General features: G+C 43.7%; 1 protein-coding gene across 1 annotated transcript; it reads right to left on the bottom strand.

Annotated features, from left to right (window-relative positions):
* Positions 1 to 195: 195 nt before the first annotated feature.
* LOC137792869 (protein jagged-1a-like) lies at positions 196 to 26,824 on the bottom strand. Its single transcript, XM_068588658.1, has 26 exons — positions 26,516 to 26,824; positions 24,476 to 24,787; positions 16,970 to 17,027; positions 13,186 to 13,443; positions 12,881 to 12,941; positions 11,938 to 12,068; positions 11,655 to 11,774; positions 10,784 to 10,897; positions 10,565 to 10,678; positions 9,718 to 9,831; positions 9,287 to 9,333; positions 8,149 to 8,322; positions 7,282 to 7,432; positions 6,676 to 6,840; positions 6,456 to 6,569; positions 6,248 to 6,361; positions 6,039 to 6,152; positions 5,837 to 5,953; positions 5,129 to 5,156; positions 4,203 to 4,288; positions 3,953 to 4,066; positions 3,605 to 3,714; positions 2,771 to 2,878; positions 2,494 to 2,625; positions 1,523 to 1,673; positions 196 to 832 (listed from the first exon to the last, which is right to left on the bottom strand). The coding sequence occupies exons 1-26, from the start codon at positions 26,585 to 26,587 to the stop codon at positions 291 to 293; spliced, it is 3,621 nt and encodes a 1,206-aa protein (XP_068444759.1). The 5' UTR covers positions 26,588 to 26,824; the 3' UTR covers positions 196 to 290.
* Between the last annotated feature and the right edge of the window lie 922 nt (positions 26,825 to 27,746).

Genomic DNA, 27,746 nt, shown 5'->3' with positions numbered 1-27,746 from the left:
AAACCAAAAAAAAAACACAAAATAAATAGATTTTTCTCCCATATTTGTCGGTGCTTTGGTGCAAAAAAAAGGCAACGGCACGTCCGAATACAAAAAACTCATTCTTGAAATAAAAAAAAAGATACTCAAGTCTTTATTGCTCGTCCGTAACGAAGACGTCCACAAAGAAGTCGGAGAACCAGCCAACCGCAGTGTCATAAATAAAAAAAAGAAAACGGCAAAAAGAAGAAGAAGAAGAAGACAAAAAAACACAAATAACCAAAAAAAGTCTCCGGCCGCCGAGGCGTTGGCTACACGATGTAATCCATCCTGTTGACGCTCTGCGGCTGCCTGTTGTCCTGCTTGCTAGTCCGGTGGGGGCGTCGCTCCTCCCAGTCCACCAGCGAGTACGCCGGCGGCGGCGGCGGCGGCGGCGTCCGGGGGAACCTCGCCTTCTGCAGCCGCTTGTCCATCTCGTCGTCCTCCGATTGGCTCCCGGCGTCCGACTTCTTGATCTTGGCGTTGACGGCGTTCTTGTCGTCGCAGAGGTGGCGGTGGTGATGGAGGAGGTGGTGGTGCTGCTGCTGGTGCTGGTGGTTCGGTGTGTTTTTCACGATGGGGTTCTTGATGTGGTTGAGCTGCTCGCGGGCGATGCTGACGCTGTTGTGGAGGGCGTTGTTGTCCTCGGTAACCGGAGGAGAGGACGACGAATCCCCCGCCGCCGTCAGCGTGCTGACCCCCGCGTGGGCGCTCTGCTTCCGTCGCCTCCTCACAAACCAAAGCAGCATCAAGGAGATCGCCAACGCCCAGACGACGAGCACCGCGGAAACCAGTAGGGGAACGCGGTGGTCTGCTGGAGGAGGAGGAAGAGGAAGAACAGGAGGAGGAAGAAGAAGAAGGACAAGAAGAACGAGAACAAGAACAAGGACAACAATCACAAGACGGACAAGAACAAGAAGGACAAGAAAAAGAAGAAGGACAAGAAGAAGATGAACAAGAAGGACGACAAGAACAAGAAGAAGAAGGACGACAAGAACAAGAAGGACAAGAAAAAGAAGGACAAGAACAAGAACAAGAAGAAGAAGGACGACAAGAACAAGAAGAAGGACAAGAAGGACGACAAGAACAAGAAGGACGAGAAGAAGAACAAGAAGGACGAAAGAGAACAAGAAGAAGGACAAGAAGGACGACAAAAACAAGAAGGACGACAAGAACAAGAAAAAGAAGGACAAGAAGGACGACAAGAACAAGAAGAAGGACGACAAGAACAAGAAGAAGGTCAGCAAATCACTTTGAGCGTGAATGTAAAGCCACTAGTAGAGATGTCTAGCTTAGCATTCTACCAGCGGGGGGAAACTGCGAGCCAAGCCTCCCTTTTTATTCTAAAATAAACCTAGAATCCACCGCATCACGTGGGCTTATTTGACTCAATGTTCCCTGCAGATCGACATCACACGGCCTCAGTGTGAACCTTTTGGTAGATGAAGCGAGATTCACTGCACTAGAGAGAGAGAGAGAGCCGTAAAACGTTTGGCGTTCTCACCGTCGGGGTCGCGGCTCTGCCTCCTCTGGATCCGAACCTCCGCGATGGCGCCGATGACGCTGCTGTTGGCGCTCCGCTTGCCGACCAGATCCATGATCCTGTCGGTGATTTCCTTGACGAAGGTCAGACCTCTCCTTTGGTCGTCTGTGGACTGACACGATCCACAAGGGGAGAAGAATAAAACCCTCACATTATGGTTTTATCTGTGACATTCCAGTCTAAATAAATGCTCATGTCGGTGCCCCTCTAATCACCGATTTTTCATGCAACACAATAAGTCATGAAAGCTTTTCCATTCCAGAGAAGAAGAAGAAAAAAAATCCTCTGGCGCGCTCGGATGCGTTTCAGCTCTCTGGCTGAAGCGACAGCGGTTTGAAACCGTTGAAACTCATTTTTAAGTCGGCGCTCTTATCTCCGGGACTCTGTGTCCTTTTCCATCTAACCTTTTGGAAACTGTCCGGCCATTTTAAGTCCCAGCATGCCCCATTCAGACAATCTTTTGGCATAAAATACGTAATTTTTCGAATTTTGGAACCGAACAGCGCAATTTATTGACTGAAACTCCTTCCTAGCAGAACAAGGCTTTTGTTTTATTGGGATTTGTGTTGCAGATTCTGATTCTTTTAGTCCTCATCTTTCCAAAAAGGTGTCTTATTGACCGCTCCAGGAGGCATTTTGGGGGAATCTGGCTCATATCATGCTGGATGTTCATAGTTACCATCACAATATCTTTTTAAAAGTGTTTTTTTGGCAGATATACACTTATTCCCCAAGACTCTGCTGAACAAATACATATAATACACACAAGTATTGGAATTAATTTGGGGTTCCTACGACGACTCAAACAGGGAAAAGGAGGTCTGGAACATTGGTTTCACAGTTTAACGGGTTAATAATCCCAGACTTAGAATGCCGGTGTGATCTGCTGGAAAAAGGGGGAGGAACTCTTAGAGATCAGATCGTCGACTCACGATAGCGACGTGGACCTCCTTGCCGGTGCTGAGCGACGGCTCGCAGGTCACGGAGACGGAGGAGTCGGAGGACAGGTTCCTGACCACGTAGAGGCCCCGGAGCTCGCGGCAAACCTGCTCCACCGTCACACCCTGCAGCAAACACACACACAGGGGAGGAAACGCATCAGCATCCAGCACAGAGGGAGGAAAACACCCTGAAAGAGGAGAGCGCCTCCACTGACGGAGCGACAGTCAATGAAGAAGATGGAGGACAGAGGGGAGAAACTGGACTGACCATTGCTGCGATGTCCTTGTTGAAGGTGAAGGTGACGTTGGCGCAGCTGCTATCTGAGTGACACCTGGCTGTGGGCGGGACCCGGTGGGCGGGGCCCATGCACTGCACCTTCAGATACAACACATTGTTTAAGATACATGAAATGCAACAATGAGGACTTTTGACGACTGTTGTACTTTCACATTTTTGGGGGTAATGAGTATTTTTTAACAGTATTTTTGTTTGTTTGTTTTGTTTTTTGAAGGGTTCTCCACCTTTTTGAGTAAAATACACCTGTGAAACAGTTTTTCAGCCAAGTACCCCGTAACCAGCACAAGACAAAAAATTTTGGGGCTGAAAAAAAAAAGGTCTGATTTAATATAGAATATATATAAAATTCTGTATCTGAACTTACACTTGTATTTTAAATTTTAATAAATTAAATAAAAATACAAATAAATTATTTTTATTTTTTTTAAATAAATAAATAAAATAAAAATTATATATATATTTTTAATATTAAAATTTTTATTATTTTTTTAAAATAAATTTAAATAGATTGTACCACTGCATTAAGCCAATCGCATCACTACCATCTTCAGCTACGTCGTGTTGTTGTTCACGCTATATAACTGTGATGAAGTAGTCAAAACTTGTCTACATTTAGCTTTTACAAAACAACTAAATAAAAACTGGGTAAAACAACAATATAATATCAAGAATCAAACTACTTAGAATGAATGCACTGCAATAAAATCTTGCAAAAATAGATTTGGTGTTGATTCCCATCATCAAAAAACACATTTAAAAAACACAGTAACCCGTACTGTCACAGCCGTGGACGTGCTGTCGTACCTTGGTGCAGACGATCCTCCCGTTGTGACAGCGGCACGCGTTGCAGTCTTCGTCCCACCGGCTTCCATCCAGCGCCACCAGCCCTCCGACCACGCAGGGCCGCCCCGCCGCTGCAGCACAGAGCCACAAACATGTCGTCAGAGCGCCGATTACATCTGCTTTTAGATGCATTACTCATCCGCTGCTCCTTTCTCCTTGATTTCATTTAGTAAATCAGGTATATCTATCAAATAAACACGTGCTTTGTTGATTCATTCTGTTAAATTGGTGTAATAACAGTAACAGTGAGTCGTTGAACGGACAGTGAAGATGAGGGTTAACGTCAGTACACTGTGCCCGGGTCATTACCTTCCTGGCAGCGCGGGCCGGTTCTTCCCGCCGCACAGACGCAACGGAAAGCGTTGATTTGGTCCACACAGGTGGAGCCGAAGGAGCAGGGCGACGACTGGCACTCGTCGATGTCTAAACGAGACGAGGGACAAGTCATTGCTATTAATATTATTGCAATTTTGTTCTCCTTGTCTGAGAGCTAAAGAGAAGCAGCATGGGAATAGTTAAGGGTAGCAGGTGGAGCGAAGGTCAAAAGGTCAACACTCACTGATCCTGCAGTCCGGGCCGGCGAACCCCGCAGCGCATTCACACCGATACCAGTTGTCTCCATCCACGCAGGTACCGCTGTTGTAACTGCAGGACGGAGATGATGGGGTTTATTATTTCAGGAGAAATTACAATTATTTCAGATTTTAAAGATGGAGATCGCAACAAAAATGAATTGACAACACTGAGTTGGAGCCCTGGTACTGAATCCTCGTCTTTTTTTTTTATAGAATTACTCTTTTTCTCTTCTGTTTTCAGTATTATGTTATTAAAGAAAGTCATGAAAAAGTGATAGTACTTTATAAAAACCGCAGTATAGTTGTTTGCAAAACTTTTTTTTATTATTATTAAAAGCCATAGAAGCTTTTATTATAAAAACGTCATTAAAACTTATTAAAAAGGCGTAGTATAAAATGTCATTTAAAAAAAGGAAGACCAAGTAATATAACAAACTGTCAGAAAAAGTGCTACAAATAAAAAAAGCAAACATGGTAGATATAGTAAGTCATAAAGAATGACGTAAAAATATCTTAGTATTTATTGTTTGTCAAAAAGAAATCGTGATGTATGTCATAAAAAGTCAAAACTAGTAGTATAATATGTCTTAAAAAGTCAGTATGTTAAAAAAAAGTCCTAAAAAGATTATTGTGTGGTACATTAAAAAAAGGAAATGCCGCTGTAAAGTAAGTCATGGAAAAGTAAAATTCATAGGACGTTTAAAAACAAATGTGAAAGAAAGAAATAGCACAGGATGCCATATGAAACATAAAAATGTAATGACTTGTAAAAAAAAAGATCATAAAACAATTCATAGTATGCCATAAAAATAAATCATGAAAGTGTAGAATATCCTAAAAAGTCATAAAAGAAGTCAAAGGATATAATGAAATAAAATGTTTTACGTCCGTCAGTGTGAGTTGAACTCACCAGGGATGAGGACTGCAGTCGTTGGCGTCTGGAAATAAAGAAAGAAACAAAGAGGATCTTAGCCTTCGAAATGAATTATTAAAAATACTTCACTTCTCTTAATCAAAGCCAAACTTTACAGATGTACTCTTAACACATAGTGCTATAATATTACTTTATAAAAAAAGGGATCATATTCATAATTTCAATGAAAAATAAGTTCTGGAAGATTTCTTTGGGGGGTGAATATTTTTACTTTTTTTTCCCCATTTCCTGTGTACTATCATAAACCAATATAGCAGTAACACAAATATGAACCTCATAATCTAGTTTCAAGGGTTTTCTGTATATTATACATTTTTTAATTATTGAAATAGACCTTGTAGTTAAGGAGATAATCAATATTTAAACCATTCCCAATTTTCGCCACAAAATGGCCGTGTTAGAATTAAAGACTTAAATAGTTTGTTCCTTTTTTATTCCGTACATTTATACAACTTCTAAATATTTCGGTAAATCAGGCATCATTTCTCATCTTTTCACACGCTAAATGTTAGTGCGTTAACGCGCCGTTGTCCTAAAAAAAAAAAAAAAAAAGGTTTGAATATGAATTTCACACACTTCAGCGTGTAATGTGACACTGACGCAACCGTCTCTTCACCCGGAGCGTGAACCTTAAAAATGCGAGCCTCGTCCTACGTGACGCAGCCGCGGTGTGCAGTGACTCACTGTGGCTGCAGGTGGCGCCCTCCCAGCCGTCCTTGCAGAGGCAGCTGAACGAGCCTCCGTCCACCACGCAGGTTCCTCCGTTCTCGCAGGGACTCGGCAGACAGCTGCTGTTCTTCGCTGTGGGCGTAAAAAACGGCCGTTCAGACGTGTTTTTTTCCCACGCTGACATAAACAAAATAAAAAATGGCGTTGTGTCACTAACCGGTGTTGCAGGTGCCGCCCTCCCATCCGGCGGCACACAGGCACTTGAAGGCGTCTCCTTCGTCGTAGCAGGTTCCTCCGTTGTTGCAGGTCGCCTCGTCGCACTGGCTCTCTTCTGGGAAATACAAAAACAAAACACAAAATGTACCCGACATCTGGGGCGCCCGACAGCGTTCGCACAATTTTTTTTCTTTTTTTTCGCTTCCTCACTTGAGTGGCAGGTCTTGCCCTTCCAGTCGTTGCCACACTCGCAGTAGAAGTCGTTGACCAGATCTCGACAGGCGCCGCGGTTCCGACAAGGAGCGGCGCCGCAGTCGTCGATGTCTGCGCGACAAACAGCGACAACGACATTGTGACACGGCTGGCGAGGAGGAAGACGAGGAAGACGATGGAGAGGAGGAGGAAGAGGAGGACTCACTGTTCTGGCAGGTCGGTCCGTCCCAGCCGGCAGCGCAGATGCACTGATACTGACTGACCTTATCGATACAAGTTCCTCCGTTCAGACAGGGGGCGCTCTCACAGTCGTTGATGTCTGACGAGAAGAAGGAAGAGAAAAAATTATACATTTTTTTAAAACCAGCTAAATGAGGGGAAAAAAGGTGTTGCGAGAGATTAAAATGATGTATTTCTGTACTCACTCTCGTGGCAGTACGTCCCGGTGAATCCTTCCTCGCACTCGCAGCTGAACTGTCCGCCGGCGTGACTCCGGCACCGCCCGTGTGGGCCGCACACGTTGGACGAAATCAAACGCACCCCGCCCGGCGTGCTGTTGGACGCCACCGCCACCGTGCAGCTGTCAATCACTGCGGAGGGGGGAAAGATGCTGATTTACTTTCTTTTTAAGATGAATTCTACTGCATGTTCGTATGGTAAATATTAAGCCACAGCCAGTTAGCTTAGCTTAGCTTAGTAAAAACACTGGGACTCGGTGAGCATGGCTTCGTCCAACAGAAACTTAATCATGTCTTAGTTAAATAGTGTGTGTTCAACTGACTGTCTGGACTAAAATATCTAGATTATGGAAAAGATGCTTATATGGATTTATAGTTACACATCAGTGTATTTAAAAAATATAATACATGTTAATGTGCTGTGTGAGCAGCAGAGTTGGAAGAGGTTCTCAGATCTTAGGAGGAATATCCCAGCATGGGAATACTTACAAGTAAAATTCCTGCATTTGTTTGACTCACTTAAGTAAAATTTAAGTAAAAAAAAAAAAGGATATTAATCTAAATATACTATACCTTTGCAGGGCGTCGTGCGGCAGTGGTCCCTCAGGCGAGAGCAGTTCGGGCCCTCAAAGTCTTCGGGACATTTGCAGACGTATTCGGCCACGAGGTTGAAACACTGGCCGCCATTTTGACACGGGCTGTGGAGGCAGTAGTCGATATCCAGCTGTGGACAGAGGCAACAATTCAGCATCCAAGTGAGCTACACGTCTGAGAATAAATAGGAATATTGTTTTAGATTGTTAAAATCGTACATTTGCGAGGAAAAGACTCTCGCTAAAACAAATTTAGCTAACGCCTACATTTGTCTGCGCCTAAAGCAGTGTTATTATGGTATGGATGGCCTCTGATCAAGGATTTAATATTTTAAAAAATAACAATAATAATTATTTATTCATTTTTATTAATATATAAAAAATAAATGTACAAATAAATAAATATATATACATCCGAGAGGCACGCTACGACGTTTAAGAGTTTTTTCCTTGAAACTTTTTTTTGTCATAGATTTCCAACTTTAATCTCAGAGAATGATATTAATAAAATAATAATATATCCTCTGAATACAACCCTTCTCTCCCAGCTCTGTACTTCTGTTTTGTTGGGTTTTCTACTTACAGTGGCCTGAGTTCTGCTTCATACTTAACTTGTACTTTTGTATTACTGGATATAGTTTCACTGTTTGTACAACGTTAGCTACCAAGTCAGCGCAGCTTTACAAATTATATATATTGATTTGTTTATTTTAAACTTCAGATGTTACCTGATTAAATAATAAAAAAAAACATAAAAAGTTGTATATTGGGAACAAAACAGGCTTAAAAAATATAGACGTAAACTACACTTCCTGTTTCCGTTAACCGTAACTTAGCGACAGCCCACCTGACAGCGGCTTCCAGAGAAACCGGGCGGGCACCAGCAGTGGAAGCCGTTGACTGCGTCGTGGCAGCGGCCGCCGTTGAGGCACGGCCCGCCGGCGCACTCGTCCACGTCTTGCTCGCAGTGTTCGCCGGCGAAACCAGGAGCGCACGCGCACTGATAACCGTTCACCAGGTCCTGAACGGAGACAGTGATACGTTAACTTAAACCTCTTTAACCGCGGCGAGCCGCGGCCATTTTCTTTTTTAAATTCCGAATGGTTTTGAATAGCCAAACTAAATATGGAATATCTTCTCAACCACAGGGGCTATTTCAACAATTTCAAAAGGTATGATATACAGAAAACACTTTTTATACTAATTAGGAGGTTCATATAGCAGTGTGTGCATTACTGGTTTATTTGTTGATGATAGAACACATTAAATATATATATTTTTTTAATAATTTCCGGAGAAAAAAAAACTTCCAGGATGCTTTTCCTCTTTTTACTTATTCATATAATCCACTATAAAATAGCACTATGTGTTCACAGTATCTGTGCAAAGTGTGACTTTAATTAAGTGAAGTTAAATATTTTTAGTAATTAAATAAATTTACTACATTTCGTGAACCGTAGCTTTAGGTCCGCTGGAACCCAAAATGAACTAACTTTCAAAGTAGTCAGAATACTTCAAAAATTTGCACACATATTTGCACTCACAATCAATTATGGTTCATATTTAAGATTTAGTTTCACCCATCAAACATCTGATTTGTGTGGCCGTGAAGCATAAATACTGTAAATCAAACTGCGCATGTTGACTGTGGACGCCGTCAGATAATGCTGCTAATGTAATGCAATCTGGCTCCTATCAGTAAACAATAAACCATTGTGAGATGAAGAATGGCAGCGGGGGGAAAAAGGAGCAATCAGCGTTTGAAAAGAACGAGGACAGACTGTTTATCTTCCGTTGGGAAATGAGAAAGTTTGGAGAAATCCAATCTGCATGTTGTCATGGACACGCACGAGCACAAATACACACAGGCCCGTCTCTGTCCTACATGCATGGGTTCAGAATTTGCTGTTTAAAGCAATGTGTGTGTGTGTGTGTGTGTGTGTGTGTGTGTGTGTGTGTGCGTGTGTGCGTGTGCTGAAGCTCACCTTGCATGTCGCTCCGTTTTGACACTGACCGCGACAGTCGTTGATATCTGCAGAAAAATAAAAGAAATTATAGTTTTTAATGAAAAGCAAAGCAATAATCAGTTTGTTTTGGAGGTTTCGGCTTCTAACTGGAGAATAAACTACCTGCTGCTCTCTTCCCGTCTTATTTTCCTGTATTTTATTGCCAACAAAGCACAGATTTACTAAACCTCGTGAACAAAAAGGGTTGTCGTTTTATTCAATCTCTTACAGAAACGTTTTAAACTATTTCACCGTTGTGTTTAATTTGTAAATCCAGACGTCTGATCACTTGATCAAACTAAAAAGTTTCTCCCCGAATAAAGATCATCCTCAGAGCTGCTGCCGGCCTCGTCTCTCCTCCTCGCTACCCGTTCACGATTGTTACGGCGCCGTCGGGGCGTCTCACTCACTGGTGTCGCAGTTCGGGTCCGTCCAGCCCGGGACGCACTCGCAGAAGTATCCTCCGATCAGATTTCGGCAGGAGTTGGCGTTGACGCAGGGGCTGTCGTCGCACTCGTTGGCGTCTGAAAAGAAACGACAAACAGAAAAAACTTATTTAAAAAGGAGAAAGCAGGAGTTGATTTTTAAAAAAAAATGCTATCATCACTTGTTTGTCTGCCATTTTTATCTCGTAAAGCGCCTTTGCTTTGGAAAGTGCTGTATAAACAAAGCTAATTCCTTTTATTATTATTTGTATTATTCATATTTTAACAGTTGGCCTCTCCTTTAAATGCCACTCGAAGCCACAGCGGCTTTGTTTCAGTAAGTTATTGTTGCCTACAATGACGCTTCATTAGCTTTCGTAGTTTAACAAGTTAATGAACAACCGAGGCAGCAGATGTCAAAGGTTACGGGGGGAGGAGGAACATGAACAGATGGAACAAATATCCAGAGTCACTGAAGGGAAATCCGCATTTGGAGTCCGGCCTTCAGTCGGTCAGCAGGAAGGACGGACTGAAAGCAGTGGATGCGTTTAATTAAAATCATTCAGCAGTGCACGTCCTAACTAGCCTCGGTTAACGATTGAGGAGCTGCTGGTCGGCTCAACTCCTCCAAACCACGACCACTCCTCCCCTGGACCCTCTTCTGGTGGGAAGCCTTTCAAAATAAAATACCCTCGGTGAGAGGAGGCGAAGGACGAAGCTCCCAACGCCCCGAGGAACTCGATCCAAACAAAATGGAGGATGTGAATCATCACGGAAATAACACCTCGACCACAAATGTAAAAAAAAAAAAAAAAAAACATTAAAAACCGACCGATGAGGCAGGTCTTTCCGGTCCACTGGGGCGGGCAGGTGCACTTGAACCCGTTGACCAGGTCCTGGCAGCTCCCCCCGTGGCTGCAGGGGTTCCCCAGACACTCGTCCACATCTGAGAGAAAGGAAGCAGAGGAAGCAGTTCAGGAGGATTCGGCAGGAGGTTTCGTAAAGATCCAGGATGAACGATGAAGGGTTTTTTTTGTCCGCGGGTGCTTACCGTGGGAGCAGGAGGGGCCGGACCACCCGGGGGCGCAGCGGCACTCGAACCCCCGACTGGTTTCCACACAGCTTCCTCCCTCCAGACAGGGGCTGGACAGACAGGCGTGGTCGGCTGAGACGAGAGTTCAGTCGGATCAGTGGTGAGTCACATGAAGATGAATTTATTGTTGCAGGGCTTCAACACAAACTAGACTCTTCTTTTCACACGTGTCGGCTACACACGACAAATGTAGTATTTTCATTGTTCAGGATCATTTGAACTCAATTTAATTTTAATGTGAGTTGTATTGAATATTTACCGTTGCAATATTTCTGAAAAAAAATTTAAAAAATTGTGCGGTTTAAAATAATTTGGGGTCATTTATTTCCAACATATCCTGTTCATATGAGTTGTGTCTTTATTTTATGACACTAAGAAAAGTATTTTTGAGTAGTATTTCGCGTTTTACATGATACTGGAGGCACTGTGGTACTGTTGCATTAACACAAACATTGCAAGAGAAAATGTAATTTATAGCAAAAATAAAGAAACATGAATATACAATCAAATTATAATTGCAATAAAAGATATGTTCAATTTAGCTGAATTAAAATGTAATTTAAGAAATAAAATGATCCAAACTGAAAGAGATCACCAGAAATACCGCTATCATGAGAAAGAGAAGTGTTGAAATATAAAAGGTTCATCCCCTGAGGAGCCAGACTGCATTGAGAATGATAATAAAACTCTTACATGTGACTGTATTTTGTAATAAAAGTCGCATGTTATTTTAATCCTGTCGTAAGCGAACACGAGGTTCTGATAGCGCCTCGTCGTCGGGGCCTTGCTGCCGGTACGGAGAGGGAATTGAACCGTGGACCCCTCTCACCTCGCTGACAGTTGACCCCGGAGAAGCCGCGGGGGCAGGAGCAGTGGTACTTGTCTGGTCCCGTGTTGCTGCAGGTTCCTCGGTTCAGACACGGCTGCAGCGTCGCACACGTGTTCAGATCTGCAGCGCCGAGACGACACGTTCAGTTGTTAGTCCACAATCACAAAAATGAATGTTCTTTTACCTGCAGCAGGTGTTCAGAAAACCCCGTAGTTCTCTAAAGACTGGACCGTGTGTGTGTGTGTGTGGGTGTCTGTAGGTGTGTGTGTGTGTGTGTGTGTACCTTTGTCACACAGCTGTCCTCCGTAGTTGGTGTCACAGAGACACTGCCAGGGCTCCACACAGCTGCCGTGAACACACCCGGGATGAGGGATGCACTGGTCACAGTACTCGCCCTGCCAGCCGTACAGACACCTGAGAGAGACACACACACACACACACACACACACACACACACACACACACACACACACACACACACACACACACACACACACACACACACACACGGTTGAAAAAAGGCACAAATGTTGTTTAATTGTGACGTAATGCACATTGTGTGCCGCACTCATACACACTCATGTGGAGATAATATGGTGTTAGTAGTTGATAATAATTAATTGACCGTAGGAGTTTATCTATAGCGGGAAAAATAAATGAACAAAATTATTAAAACTAAAATGGATTAAAACACATTCTCTGTCATTTCTCAATGGGATTTTAATACATTTTAAGATAAAAATGGGAGATTTTCCCTGAATAGGGCAAATTCAACTATGAAACCTGCCTAATTAATTAATTATTTATACCAAGAGAATTATTTTTTTGTAAAACATGTTTCAAGGAAGTTTATGTTTTAATATGCAAATGATACATAATCTTATCAAATATGACCAAATTTAGAGAAAACTCCCTCTAAATATACAACAAATATATATAAGATATTTCAGATAAATAGGGGTAAAAAAATAAATAAAAAATCAATAGATATCACCATGCAACTTCCCCAATTGATTACTTACATCAAGAGAGATATTTTCTGAAATTTAATTTAAATTCTAACTTTTTCACAAATAGACAAAGTCGTAAAATAAACACCTAAATGCTAAAATGTGTATTTTGGTGCACCGGTGAGGATGTTTGCCTCGCGCCTCTCCCAGGTTCTGCGTCTTTGTGTCTATCAAAGACAGACAGCTGTTGGTGTTTTTGTGTGTTTCGGTTCTCACTTGCACTCTCCGGGAACTTTGCAGGATCCGTGTTCTGTGCTGCAGCCCTGCCTGCAGATCGCTGCAGAGAGAGACGGAAAGAAAACAAAGTGAGCGAATGCAGCTAACGGAAGTGTCCAAGTTTTCCCACAAGCACTTAAACGCACCGGCAGGAACACTTCCCGGCTTTACACTGCATCGGCACATGCCTCATATCTCCCAGTTTCCAAGTGTCACTTCTCTTTTTACTGACTTTCATAGAAAGAATACATAAACATCACATTTAGAAATAGCTAAAACAGTAAAGTCCCCTCAGAGGAACTCACCAGTGTTGCAGTCCGGACCGGACCAGCCATCCAGGCACGTCTTGTTGCCGTTGTGGTCGCATTCGTAGTGGCCGAAGAAGTCGTCTCGCGGGCGGCAGAACTTGTTGCAGCCGAAGCCGTAGTAGTGCTCGTCGCAGCTGAGGCGGACCTGGAAGTGGAACTGGGCCACGGGCCCGTTGTGCTTCAGGCTCTGCCACTGACGGCTGGGGTTGATCATCCCCGAGTGGACCGCCTTCTCGATCGGCGCCCCACCGACGCCTGGGGACGCAACGGGTACGATCGGTCAGACAGAGAGCACCGAGGTCGAAGGGATGCACGGGGTTTAGTTGTGTTGCAAACACCAGAGTGTTAATGGGAAGTGGTCACTGTGAAGCTGCTTTATGGTGTGTTTGACAATAAATGACCATAATTTACTAAATAAACATCATGCCGTGTTGAAGAAGATTTGAAACTACAGATTAAGACATAAACTCATGTTTACAATGTTCACTGAGGGAATACATCAAGAGAGAAGTAGAGTCATTTTCTCATAGACTTCTATACAACCAGAGGAGTCGCCCCCTGCTGGTCAGAAGAGATGACGCAGCTTTAACACATGAAGCATAGACTTCTATACAACCAGAGCAGTCGCCCCCTGCTGGTCGTTTTCTCATAGACTTCTATACAACCAAGGAGTCGCCTCCTGGTGGTCAGGAGAGAGAATGCAGCTTTAACACATGAAGCATAGACTTCTATACAACCAGAGGAGTCGCCCCCTGGTGGTCAGGAGAGAGAATGCAGCTTTAACACATGAAGCATAGACTTCTATACAACCAGAGGAGTCGCCCCCTGGTGGTCAGGAGAGAGAATGCAGCTTTAACACATGAAGCATAGACTTCTATACAACCAGAGGAGTCGCCCCCTGCAGATCGTTTTCTCATAGACTTCTATACAATCTGACTTATTATTGCAACCAGAGGAGTCGCCCCCTGCTGGCCGTTAAAATGAATGAGGCACTTCAATACAGACTTCACTTTTCAGAACCAGTAAATTAAAATTTTAAATTTAAAAAAGAAACCTGTTAAAACGCATCACTGAAGGGCTTTTGTTGTGAAAGGGACAACAAGTGTTTGCGTTAGCTTAAAATGCTAACTTGTTGCTATATACGGACCGCTCTGATTGGTGCGGCTCCATACGACCGCATGCAGATGGGCAAGAAAATGTTTCTGGGATTCATCTTTGGAGTTTAATTACAAAGTTCTGCAAAAATATTCTTGATTCAAAAGATGAGGCAGTAAAGGATATACTGGGGGTTTTTTTGTTAGTAAAAATGGAAATACGACATGAAATAACAATTTAAAATACCCTAGTAACATTTTCAAACGGCTTGTTTTGATCAATTTAAGAGTCAGTTTATTATCAAAGAAGATGAAGAAACCCAGCAAATATTGACACTAAGATAAGATTGACTAAACGATTATTATATTATATTAGTCTTTGAGCCTCGGCCTCAGCAGCTGGACAAACATTCACGGTAACAGTCGTCTGCTGGTTCATCTGTGAGGACAGTGCTGGTAGAGCAGCAGGAGCAGGGCTGCTGTAATATTCCAGAGAGTTTGAAAATGCTGAGCTGCTCTGTGGTATTTCACCAGCGGGGTGGAAAGCGTGGTCGGGCCGAGGTGACGGCGTCCGCTCAAGCGACGGATAACTGGACTTCAAAAGCTGAGAAGAGACTCCAGGAACCTCGGGGCAGGTAACACCACGGGCCTGGAAGCAAACTGTGACACTTCACATCACGACGGGGAAGAAAAAAGGTGCCGAAAATGGCACGGAGGTAGCAGATTATAGAACATAGTTACCCGGAAAAAAAAAAAGGCTGGATCCGCTCCGTCCAGAATATTTGAGCAAATATTCAAACCTGGCACTTTATCGATGAATACCGGCCGAGCTGTCGAGCAAACGGCTGAAAGCTGCAGCTGCAACTACTAAAACTAACCCGGAGAAAAACGTTTAGGTTTACTTCCTTCATTGATAATAAAGTATATACTGATTTTAACCTCGTGGACCGCAGAGCGAATTTAAAACTGCCTTATTTTATAAGCAAGCGAAACATAATCATTCATTAGTAGTCCGATTTTCTCACTTATAGCTCTGTTTTTGGTCTCCTCCGGTAAATATGTGTCTCTTTTTAGCTGCTGAATGCGTCACTATTTTCAGTAGCTGTGTCGGGGCGGGTCGCGCTCAGAGGCTTCCTGCTGCACAGCGACAGAACGATGCCGGTGTTCATTAAGGACCACGCGCCGGAGGCACTTAGCTCGCTGATGCTAACCTGCGCGGGTCAATATTTGTTCTGTCCTCATTTGGCTCGACACTGGTGTCAGTTTTGTTTACACGCTGCGGGTTTCTGAACCTGAAAAGAAACTACTTCAGAGTATCATAGTGAAAAAAATCAAATAACACAGTATCTTTGTGCAAATACCTCGATAGCCAAATTGCGACAATATTGTAGGGTTGACTGTTGGTGCTTTCACAAAAATAAAAATGTACACAACGAGATTGTTAACAGGTAGTCCTCAGTAATGAGAATATAAAGACTAAGCGGGTAAAAGCAACTGGAACAGTCTGCTAAGGTCAGAGAATTACATCAGTTGACTCTCATGAGGCCTTTTTGGATATTACGATTTCCAAAATCCATGTCAAGATGTCAATAAATATGAATATATTTCGCAGCACTAAGGGTAGCTATACATTTTGTTTTACTCAACGGACAGAGTCCTCATTTGTGGTCCCACTTTCGGAGTAAAACTGTCTGCAGTGAAGCCCACCTGGGCCGAGGTCGGCCGACTTCACACCGGGCCTATAATGGCTCCCTGAGGGACGCCAAATACAGCACCGAGCCAACACTCTCGCTCCGACCGCCTCGCTGACAGCCGGGTGATAAACAGACGCTCAAACCAACGTTGCCAGCTACGCTCTTCTCCTCACACACTCGTTACAGACAGTTTCCTGAATGGGACTCATCCAGGGCATGTAAACACCTCCACGGGCTGTAGTGAGGGGGCGGGACTCTAGGAGTTACAAAAACAGGCTAAAAAAGGGAATTTCTCAATGTCATCTAATGTCTTCTGTCTCTCATATGTAATTATTGGACACGTACTGACAGATTTAATGTAATAATTATCTAAATAACATGAATCATCTGTACAGAAACATCTGATGGGTCTCTGTAACTAAGTTCAGCAACTTTTAAATGTAATAGTCGCATTTACTATTCATAAGCATTGATTCTGTAAATCTCAGTTCAATATATTATAAACACACAATATACACTATATATATATATATATATATATATATATATATATATATATATATATATATATATATATATATATTTATTTCCCCCATAATTCTGAGTGAATAATGAGACATTTTGAAAAGATTATTGCAAAAAATTGAACTCTTACGGACATTTTTTTTTCTTTTCAAAAACATTTCTTTGGCTTTTGTGAGTGTAAAAAAAAAGAATTTAATCTCTAAACTCTTTCCATTAATTTCATCGACGATATTAAATCGCCATCCCGTGTGTCAAAATCTACATTCTGACATTTCTAAACAAAAATAAAAGTTTCTTTCAGCATTTGAACAAACGAACTGAAGCAGATTTACAGTCGGAGAGTTTTCACACTTTGTGGCTTCGAGGCCTGAGCAGAGCAACGCTCTCAGGTCAAAGGTCGTGTTCATGTCGGTAAGAAACTGAGCTGTTAGGAGTGATGTAGATGAAGATAATAATCATAATACTCACTGCCGGAGGACGAGTCGTTGTTGAAGTCCAAGGCTTCCACGATCAACGTGTACGACCTCTGCACACAAAGACGGAGAGAAAATGGAAATCAAACAAAGTGAAACTAACAATCAGCTTCTAAAACGTACTTATTGTATATTACGTAAACATTTTAATGTCATAAAAGAATGACACATATCCAAAACCAGGAGAAGATAGTGAAGCTAGATATTAGCACTAATCTCTAGATGGCTTGAATAAAAATATATATATAATTTGATATTATTCTTAAAGACTGAGATGCATCATAAAACACTTTGGTAAGAAGTGTGTTCTTTGTAATATAGACAACTTCTTTAAATGCACATATTAACTGTAAAAACATTTCACTTTTATAAAAATGTTGGACCAAAGTACACAAACGTTTACACATTTTAGTGCAAAAAAATTCACTGCGCAGATGAAGCTCGGTCTCTTTAAGCAGCAGCGACAGATCAAATGAGGTATTTAATGAGAAACACTGGGAAACTAAAGTCACAGGCGTCACTGAAACACCCTGAAGCCTTTAAATAGAGTGTGTGTGTGTGTGTGTGTGCGTGTGTGTGTGTGTGTGCGTGTGTGTGTGTGTCCCATTATTTCAGGGCCACTTTGAAATCCTTTGTCTCTCTTAAGGCCACTGTCGCTCTCACCGCTATCGAATGGCAGACAATCCACAGCCTGCCAGGGTGCGTGTGTGTGTGTGTGCATGTGTGTGCATGTGTGTGCATGTGTGTGTGGTTTGAGTCCTCTCTCTCTCTCTCTCTCTCTCCAACATTCACACCATCCAAATTTGGAGCTCGACATCAACAAGACTCCAAAATAAGAAGCAGGGAACCACAAAGACTGAAGTGTGTGTTTGTGGCCTCTTTGACAATTATCTTTGACTTCTTTGAGTTTTAAATATCTGGAGAGAGAACAATTGTGTCTGGTCCTCATTTCTTCATTGGGTTGTTTGTGGGGGGGGTAAAGACTTTGGTTTTAATTTGAGTTTTAGTCAGCAGATTAAGGAAAAGGTCTTGGGAAATGCGAGTCCTCACAGGTATAGAAGAACATTCTTGTGTTTGGGGTTTGCAGGCTGCAGACAAAAGGACCGTACCACTTTCTTGTTAATGGGGGTGGAGGTTATCCATCACAATTAAATATTATTGGTTAAAGCTTTTATCATCATGATGTGATTATATATTATTAGATTCACTGCTGTCATTAGTAGTAGTCATCAAGCGTACCATTATTATTCAGTCCTTATCGGTGCCAATACTCATATTTATCATTTGTCATATGGATCGACTATGATGTCATTCTATTATGATGTTCATATAATATCTATTGCACATAGCATCTATTATCCCTCCTCTGTTGCTCTTCCAACGGTTTCTTCCCTCCTCCCTGTTAAAATGATTTTTTGGGGGTTTTCCGGCTCCGATGTTGATCAGATTTTAAAGTCATCTGAGGCCAAATTCAGGATTTTGGTCTCTACGAACAATCTGAACTGGATAGAACCGTGTTTTGCTTTCACTGTTATAAAAACAAACAGTGCAGACGCCTCAAATTTATGTTAAAGCGACACTCAAAATGGATTTCAGTGTCTTGTAACAACCGTTTCCACAGACCCCAGCATGCCCGTTCCTCCCTGGCGGTTTTCTCTTCTTTCTTTTTTCCCTGAGAAGCTGGAACCAAAATCCCAGTGGCTTCAAACCAGCGACGCTCTGCCGCTGACGTCAGTCCGGGGACTTGGTGGGTTCCTGGTTTGTTGCGTCATTGACGTTAAATCGGATTCTTTGATACAACAAAAAGTCTCGCCCGAACTTCAACCTCGGTGGTCCCCGCATCATCCCGTCCACGTTTTGTCAAGCCCCGCTGACGTTGGCGTGGAGCCACGGCAGCTAGATAAACTCTCTCCCGCCGACACTCAGCGCTGCAGGAAACCGCAGTCGCTCCGTGTCGTTTACAGATTAGCGGTTAGCTCGGGCTGTGATGTCAGGTTATCGAGCGCTCAGAGCGGCCGACGAGGATTATTGGACCATGATGATCCGTAACGAAACCAGACACGGGGGGGATTTATTTGTGTCTTACATGTTTTCTCCGTGTTCTTTAGCACCTCTGAAGATGAAATATACGGTGGATTTAAACAAATAGATAAGAAAAAGAAGGAAAAACAAAGTGACATTTGGCTTCAACCTCTGCAGCTGGACCCAACGAGACGTTCCTGCAGACGGAGTCACGCCCCACAAAACAGCGTTTCCCACACAAGTTTCACGTGTCCCGACGGATTATGTTGGACTTTGTGAAAGGATTCATCCGGTTTATCACAACTTTAGTCGTTTTGTTCAGCGTTTCAATCAATAACAACTATTCATGCTCTCATCTCAGATCTGGGAACATCACGAAAAAGACTTATTAACACTCATAGAGCTATTTGTTTGGAGGTTTTTTTATTGCCATGAAAGTTGCAATGAGGTGCATGAAGCAGAAAAAAATACAACCTTGACTTAGAAGTATAAAACTGAATTAATTAAAATGTCGTTGTACTTTGGACACGCTAGGTTTCCGTCTACTTTGATGGTTACGAGTGCGAGCGGCGCTAAAGTGAGGCTGAGCTTCAAAGACGAAAGTGAACAACGAAGTGTAACCACTGCTGAGGGGAAGAAAGTCGACGATGACTCAGCATTTTGTCTGCAGCAGCTCAATAACCAGAATTAAAATATGTAATTAAGTCGAACTCAGTCAGCATCAAGATACGCATTTAAAGTTCTTTATTTTTCCCCCTTTTCACCAAAACACCTCATCGTTTTACGACGAGTCGCTGACTGGAAATGAAGCCGTTTCGCTCCCACATGTTTTCTTTTCTCGCCGACAAGAATTTTCAAACAACCACAATCTAACAGCAGAATCGAGGAAAATCGAAAAATCTGTACAAACAAAAAATAATCAAATTCCTGCTTGGTGGCCAAACGGTTCCACGCGCACAGAGCGTCACGTCTCCGGTTGAACCACAAGCCCGTTTACTCCCGACGCCACATTGCTGTCGCTAATGCAGAACCTAGCTAACGGGCCGAAGCTGTGACCAAAAAAAACAACACTCTTGCAACATCCTTGCGTCACCTTTCTGGCTGAAACCGGATCTGGGCGTCGGGCGGATGCCTCCTGGCCACGCAGGAAAAGTGTTGCCCACCAAACACAGTGGGTGGCAGCTAAAAGCATTTTAGCAGCTAATTAGATTTGGAGATGGGCGGAGGGACAGTTCACCTGCCAACAGGTTCCGCTCACTTCTTGCCAAAACATCTACCAGCATTCGCCTGCAGGCCGTGGGGGGATTTCCCATCGCTCTGTGATTGTTTGATTGAGGAGGTGAAACTGCTTTCTCTGGCTCCGGGCTCAGTGTGGGAAAATAGTTTGTTAGCAGGCAGAGCCAGGCGACATGTGGAGGCAGGTCCGGGCAGGGAAGAGGAGGACGAGGAGGAGGAGGAGGAAGAGGGCTCCGAACTCACAGCAAAAAAAATAATAATCGAAACCCTAAGAGCTTCCTCTGTTTGTGTTTTGTTTGGTGGCCTCGTCCATGCCGACCGGCACCACGGTGATGCAGGTCAGGCGCTGAAGCCGCAACCAACAATTATTGTGTGCGTCATGAAAATCTCCAAAACACCTATTATCCGTCCTCTCCGCTTTCCCAGAACCCAACGTGACACCTTCGAGCTTTTGTCCAGCCGACAGTCCACGACAATGAAACATATTCAGTTGGATGTGATGTAAAACCGTAGAGCGCTTATAAGAAGTGGGCGTCGCCATCGTGACGTCACCCGTCGGTTTGTGGACTGCCGCTTTGAAGCCTCGAGTTTGGCGGCGATTGCACCGCCGCCATCTTGGAATACGGTCGTGTTATACACCATTTTTTGTTTGCATCCAATGAACAGACGTTGCCATATTTGGAATAAGAAGGAGCGACGTAGAGACGCCGTGTATGGCTCTGGTTGCTGTTGCATCAACGGCCTGTCAATCACAGTAAGCCCCGCCCTAAAGCATACTCCTCTTTATGGTCTGTCATCATGCTGTATTGAAGAAGACTTGAAACTAGAGATTGAGACATAAACTCATGTTTACAATGTTTACTGAGGGAATACATCAAGAGAGAAGTAGAGTCATTTTCTCATAGACTTCTATACAACCAGAGGAGTCGCCTCCTGGTGTTCAGAAGAGAGAATGCAGCTTCAACACATGAAGTATAAACTTCTATACAACCAGAGGAGTCGTCCGCTGCTTATAAGCCAGAAAAGGGTTTATTTGAACCCAAACCTTCACCCAAGTAGGAGATTCCTGACAAAAAGGCAAACTTCTCATGTCGACTATATATAAAACAAGTCCATTCGTGATAGAATTTACCCTTTTAATTAACTTAATCCTAATTGCTAATGCACTAATCCCGAGCATGCCGGCTGCTGTTATGCCTCTGGTCGGGTCAGAGTCGTGTCGATGGGCCGTCGTGGTGACGGAAAACAGTGTAAACTCTTACAAAACATTCGTGAAGTTGAGTTTACATGCAGAGCTGGGACATGTGTATGCTAGCGATTAGCGTCGGTGATTCACGGGGTATTTAAGGGTTAATGTTTACTCTTCACTAATACTCGGCTCTCCACAGTCAACAGAGACGAGGGACATTGGTTTTATAGGCGGGGGGATGGGGATGTCGGCCAAAAGCAGTGTGATGAGTAAAGATTTGGACCCGATTGCAGATGTAACACGACTAAATACTCGTATACGTTGTTTATCGGTTGGTTTGAATTTAGGATTAATGGATTAATTTGACATTAAATGGTTCACTATCATTGGCGTCTTGCTCTCGTGTTAAAACAAGTCATGTCCTGTTGACAAAGCATCGTCGCGGTGTGCTAATGCAGATTAGCGCGTGACAGGTGGATTGTTTTCTTTGGAGAAAGATCAAACTAGCACGGGTTTGATGTCATGTGGGAACGACAGAGGAAAAAGAAAGTGGAGGGTGGAAGGAAAGGAAAGGAAAGGAAGGAAGGAAATGATCGAGGAGTGACTGGCGTCCGGCGTCTGTCAGCAGTTGGACTCATCAGAAATGTCCATGTTTGGTCGACGAGCGGAGCCACATCTGGACTCCTCTGAGCCAAAAATGTTAATATTTCACTGGGGCAGTTAAGCCAAAGCTTAACCTTCTCTCTCTCTTTCTCTCTCTACGCTTCCTTCACTCTTTTCCATAACAAGAACAACAACTAGACAGAAGAGGACGGACAAATATGTGGCTGCTGTCCCTCTTTTGGGTTGGCCTATTAAAATGAAACCGAGGGCTAAATGTCACAAAAGCCAAATTAACTTAGCAGCTGATCTGTGAAACAATGTTGATCTATTATTTCATCAGGTTTCACGACTCAACCTACATGATAATTAGAAGCAGATCATCTGTTCTTAGGTTTACTTTCAGTCGTTGGGCAACAAGTCATCCATCCAGATCAACCCTGCATGGATGACTGGTTGGTTGTGTGTGCGTGTGCGTGTGCGTGTGCGTGTGCGTGTGCGTGTGCGTGTGTGGTCTGGTGAACACAACAATCATTTGTTGCAACACAAACCCCAGCCGGATTAACCACTGGTGAACTGCGTCAGAGCCAAAATATCTCGACACCTTCTGGTCAGATTATCCTGTAACCGGCTGTGAATATTCATGGTCCCCAGAGCATGAAGCCTGATCATTTCGGTAGCCCCCCCCCTACCCCTTCCACCACCAGCACCTTTTCCCTAGCGCCACCATCGGGCAAAAATGCTTGTGCACAAAATCCACGCGAAACAAAAGGGTCAGAAATGTCTTGATCTCCTTTAGTCTTGCTCCTCGGAGGATAAACTCTTTGACCTCCCGACCTTTCCTCTAGTGCCTCCCAGCGTTAGGATTGAATCCTGCTTGACTTGTAAAGCAACTAGTGGAGTTAAATGAAGACTTGAAAAGAGTTTGTGTATCGAGGTCCAGAGGTGTTCAACTCACACGAGCGCCGGCGATGCCGGTGAGTTGCACCGACAAACTTTTGCCCCTCGGTTGCCGTTTTCCCTGACGCTAAACCGCCTCCACCACCGTCTCACTGACACATTGTTCCACTCCCCCAATCCTATCCCCACCGCTCGCAGCATTGTCCCATAAGCCCCGGCTGCAAGCCCGGGCCACGGCCGAGCCCATTGTTCCCATAGTAGTCCTCCCATAGAAACCGAAGGAAAAAAAAGCATAGAGAGAAAGAAAAAAAGGATGAAGTTGGAAAACCGCATCAGAAAAGGGATGAGACGCAGAGACAAAAAAGGTGGAAAAACACAAAACAGCCAAAGGGAAAAGGATCTTTTTTTTCAAACAATAGCGTTGTGAAACATTTAAACTACTGAAAGAAAGTGAAAAGAAATGGAGGCGGCTGGATGAACCAACGGTGGAGTCTCGGCTGAAATGCCGCAGGTTTGGCACAACTTTACACATCCTGAGCCGCCATCGCCGCTCCAATAAACACCACTGACGCACACAGAGGAGCCGTTTGGGTCGGTCCTGCCAGTTTAGATCGCGTAGACAATTAAAAAAAAGAGGAGGCAACAGGAACAACAACAACAACAACAAAAAACCTCATCCTGCCCGACGACCACGGCAGCTTCATTCAACATGCCAGTTACCAGGGTCAGCAGCAGGAATGTCCTATAGCCGGCCGAGCAGAGCCGGCAACAACGGCCCTTTATCCCCCCCGTCGTGCCGAGAGGTCAGGGGAGATAACTACCACAACAACGCATGAAAGAAAAGGAGGAGAAAAGAAAAAGGAGAAAGCACTCGGCAACCCTCGGGCCTCGCCGGCGTCTTCTAGTTCCAGGCAGGAAAACGCAGTGATGAGCGCTAGAAAAACCCTCTCAGCCGGTGTCTGCCGCAGGGATCCGATAGGAATATGACAAATAAACTCTGCGAGGAGCCTCATAATCATCTGAGTCCAATCCGGCAGATTTATGACCCAACCAGAAAACACCATTAGATCAGCCTGAGATAAAGTGTGCGGTTGTGTTTCATGAATGGACGGTTTTGTGGCTGGACTACTTACTTACTAATTACACCTGATTGTAAAGTAAGTTAAAGCAACATTTTCCTGTCCATCCGCCTGCCTACATGTCTTGTATCGTGACAGAGTTGTATTATATAGCTGAGAGATAACTTTCGTAGGGAGAAATGAACCCAAAATGGGTCGGATTGGACACCAATTCATCCTGAATCCATGAAACAAAACTATAAAACACAGTTTAGAAGGTAGTCCCCCTCAGCTGAAGGTGAAATATCGTAGTCCTGTATTACTACATCAGTCGAACATCAAGAGCTTGAACGAACGCCGAAAACTGACAATCGTCGCCCTTCTGAGAACCTCGAACCTCCGCCGGTTATCTCCACATCCTGATGTGGACTCGGTTCTGAACATCTGGCCGAAGAAGGATAAGCTCGAACTGAACATGGAGTTGGAGGAGACTCACCGGCCACGCGAAGCTGAACGGCAGCACGATCCTGCCGTTGTCGATCTTGTCGGCGATGCGCAAAGAAAAGGTATTCCCTCCGAGCACGGGCGTGGAGGCGGTGCCGAAGCTGCAGGGCCCGGCCGAGGACACCTTCAGCTGGTACTCCTTCAGGCACACCCGAAAGTAGGTGTCGCATTCGTCCGCCGCGCACCGCCGATCCGCGGCGGCGCCGTCGCGGGGCGCGTCGCAGCAGGCGCCGGTCTGCAGGCGCCCGTTGATGTTTTGCATCGACAGGATCTGGAGCTCAAAGTGTCCCGAGGCGGAAGAAACCTGCAGAGAGAGGGGGGAGACGGGTGAGTTGAGGAGGAGGAACAGAAGACGGAAAAACGGGATTCACTACGAACGAGACTCCTCTTGGTTCCTAGACCTGGTTCCTAGGTGTGTGTGTCCAAACACGCAAAATATTGTGTTTTCTCAAGCAAATTTTCGGGGTCATCGGGTTCAGGTGACTTCCTGAATATGTCGAAAAAGCAACATTTTGATGACGCTGCACGACAAAGAAAATCGAAGCATCAGGAGTCAAGAGAGCCACACTTTTAGGTCAAAAACGCTGGATCCTGGATTTCCCATGATGCAACTCAACAGCATCAATCATTAGACTTCATGTCTTAATGTGTTGCCTTGAAGCCCAAGGTGAGGCGACCCAGATGACATCACAGTGACATCATCAGGGGATATTTCTCTAATACTCGATAAAACTCCTCCAGCAACATACGACTGTTGAAAATCTGTGGATTGGCCCTTTAAAGTGTATATATTTGTAGCTATATACACATCTTTTACTTGTTCATTTAAGCTATAGGACCACTTATGTTCCATTTTAGACACGATACCCAAAAAGTAGTTGGAAACTTTGTGATCTCCACTAAATGTTGAGATGAAGTTGTGAAAGTTTTGTACAAAACAACCTGAATCTGAAGTAAGAAGGCATGAAGATGAAACTATCACCTGATCAATGAAGAAGGCGACAGACAGGAAGTCTCTCAGCAACAATCTGTTACACCGCAAAGCTGCTGAGAAGTGAAGATTTGCTGCTTTTGCTGAAAAGTTTAAAGATCAAATAAAAGTGAGAGCGCGGTGTGGTTGGACCAGTGTGGTGTCACAGGGTTCAGCTTCCCACAGGCCACACTGCGCTCTGGATACTTTTACTACGACTTCAGTGCTCCCTGCAGGCTCTGACTCTCTCAGCTCGCGTAGGAAACAGATGACAGCGAAGCAGAAGAAGGATTCTGATCCAACGCAAACGCTGTCATTGCAAGTCCAAAGACTGCTTTGTCAAAAACACAGTCAGTGTGATCCAAAGCTCACCAAAACCCAATGGACTTTATATCCATATGGAGCAAAAGCATACAAAACACATGTATTAATGCACACAACTGTAAATATAACTTTTAATTCTCTAATAAAAGTCTCATTTGAAGTTAAAACCTCTGATGGCAGAGCATAAGTTGGGTTGTTAAACATCACTTTATTTATTTCAAACCATTAAAAGTCACTTATTTAAGAGTCAACTTACATTTAAGTGATTTTATGTTTGTTTTATAAACATTATTTAATTAAATTAACAATTTAATTAAAACAAGAGTAGGTTTGTTTTGTGCAAAATTAAATGAAACTGGGGAAATCCAAAATTTAAGTTCTCAAAAATGATGATTTATCACTTTACCCCTGTTGTTTGGAACTTGCAGAACATTTAAAAATATTTAGTCAATAATCAGTTTTTTCCAGGCACATTTCATCATAACAACAGGAACAACTTGACAAAGTAGGCCTATTAAAATATGTCAAATGAAAGGTTTCAGCTTTTACTCCACGCAACTTTTGTCAAACTTTGTGGAAAGTAGCTGCTGGGTATCAAAGTCGTCACAATCATTGTTTTTCTCCCAGAACACAATAGAAAGATTGGCTACATGTGTCAGCCTCTTTTTTTGTATTATCCCAAACTCAGCAAGCCGCCGAACTTAAAATACCGCAGATGTCAGCGGGAGTCTGGTGTACCTGCATGCGGGCGCAGAGCAGCAGGGCAGCGGGGAGGAGGAGCAGGAGGACGCGGCTCCGTGTGAGGCTCATGCCGGCGAGGGGCTGCTGCAGGGCGGCTGTCGGGGCTCAGGGGTAGTCGGTGCGACCCTCCGCTCCGGGTGTCTGCCCCTCCGGATGGAACATGCACAGCGTATCTTTCCCCCCAAAAAAAGTCCGGACAGAAGAATAAAAAACGTCCCTTTCTGCCTCCTTCCTGCACGGGAACCTTTTGTCTGCTATTGTCCTGGTTTTTTTTTTTTTTTCCTTCGTTTTTTTTAAATCACAGCTACCAACCAAACGCGTGCACAGACCGACTGCGTGCAGCTGAAGCGCGGACAGCACTTTTTGGGAGACACCGGAGGAGGCTGGGTAATATCCACCAGCGAAAACGAGGCGGGGGCTGACGGCAGGCCACGCCCACTCGTGCATATTAATGAGGCGCGGTTTGTTGACAGTCGGTTCGCGCGGAGGTGCAGAAGTGCCTTCGCACGCGGAGGGCAAAAGGTAAAAAAAAAAAAAAAAAAAAGCCCCAAAACCGACTTGAGAGGAGTTTTAACGTCCGAATGATAATTATAGTAACAGAAGAAGAAAGTGAGGTCCTGCTGAGGATGAATGTTTTAAGGTAGTATTCAAATACTGCGCTTATTTCTCACATTTCTGTTCTCTCTCGTGTTATCCTGCTGCTACTGGTACGGTGGCTCTGACATGTCAAACACAACGTTTCACTGAAACCCAAATATTTAATTTTAATTAATTAATTAAATTAAAATGCATAAAATCCCAAACAAAAAGAGATTTGAAGTCCTGCAAGATAATATTTTTTATATATTTAATAAAATCAACTGTGTGCACAATATAAAGAAACAGCTATTTTACACACACACACACACACACACACACACACACACACACACACACACACACACACATACACTTGTGTGCAAAAGATGTAAAAATATAGAATATTTTTGGACTTTCACAAGGAAACATTTCTGAAAACAGATGAATGAAGGTCCTTGTTTCAGTAAAGTGAAAAAGTTTCAAAATAAAAGCCCTCATTAGCAAGCCATCCACAGATTCCTGCAGTTACTGTCAAAATAAGCACCTGATGACATCACCAACACCACCTTCATCACTACCACAATCACCATCATCATCATCATCATGAACAACATTTTTTCAAACTTAGTTTTTTATTTCAACATTTAAT

Source organism: Clinocottus analis, unplaced genomic scaffold (genome assembly GCF_023055335.1).
Source record: "Clinocottus analis isolate CAN_PGR_092001 unplaced genomic scaffold, fCliAna1.0.p SCAF_22, whole genome shotgun sequence".
NCBI lineage: Eukaryota > Metazoa > Chordata > Actinopteri > Perciformes > Cottidae > Clinocottus > Clinocottus analis.
The sequence above is the reverse complement of the archived record's forward strand: the minus strand, read 5'-3'. Positions and strand labels throughout refer to the sequence as shown.

Bases quoted from the DNA above. Each gene is read 5' to 3' on its own strand.
- LOC137792869 (XM_068588658.1), bottom strand. From the start codon at position 26,587: ATGAGCCTCACACGGAGCCGCGTCCTCCTGCTCCTCCTCCCCGCTGCC. The intron at 10,898-11,654 runs GTGAGAGGGGTC...CTCTCGTCTCAG, and splicing joins CGGGGTCAACTGTCAGCGAG to CCGACCACGCCTGTCTGTCC. The intron at 5,954-6,038 runs GTTAGTGACACA...TTACGCCCACAG, and splicing joins GGGCGGCACCTGCAACACCG to CGAAGAACAGCAGCTGTCTG.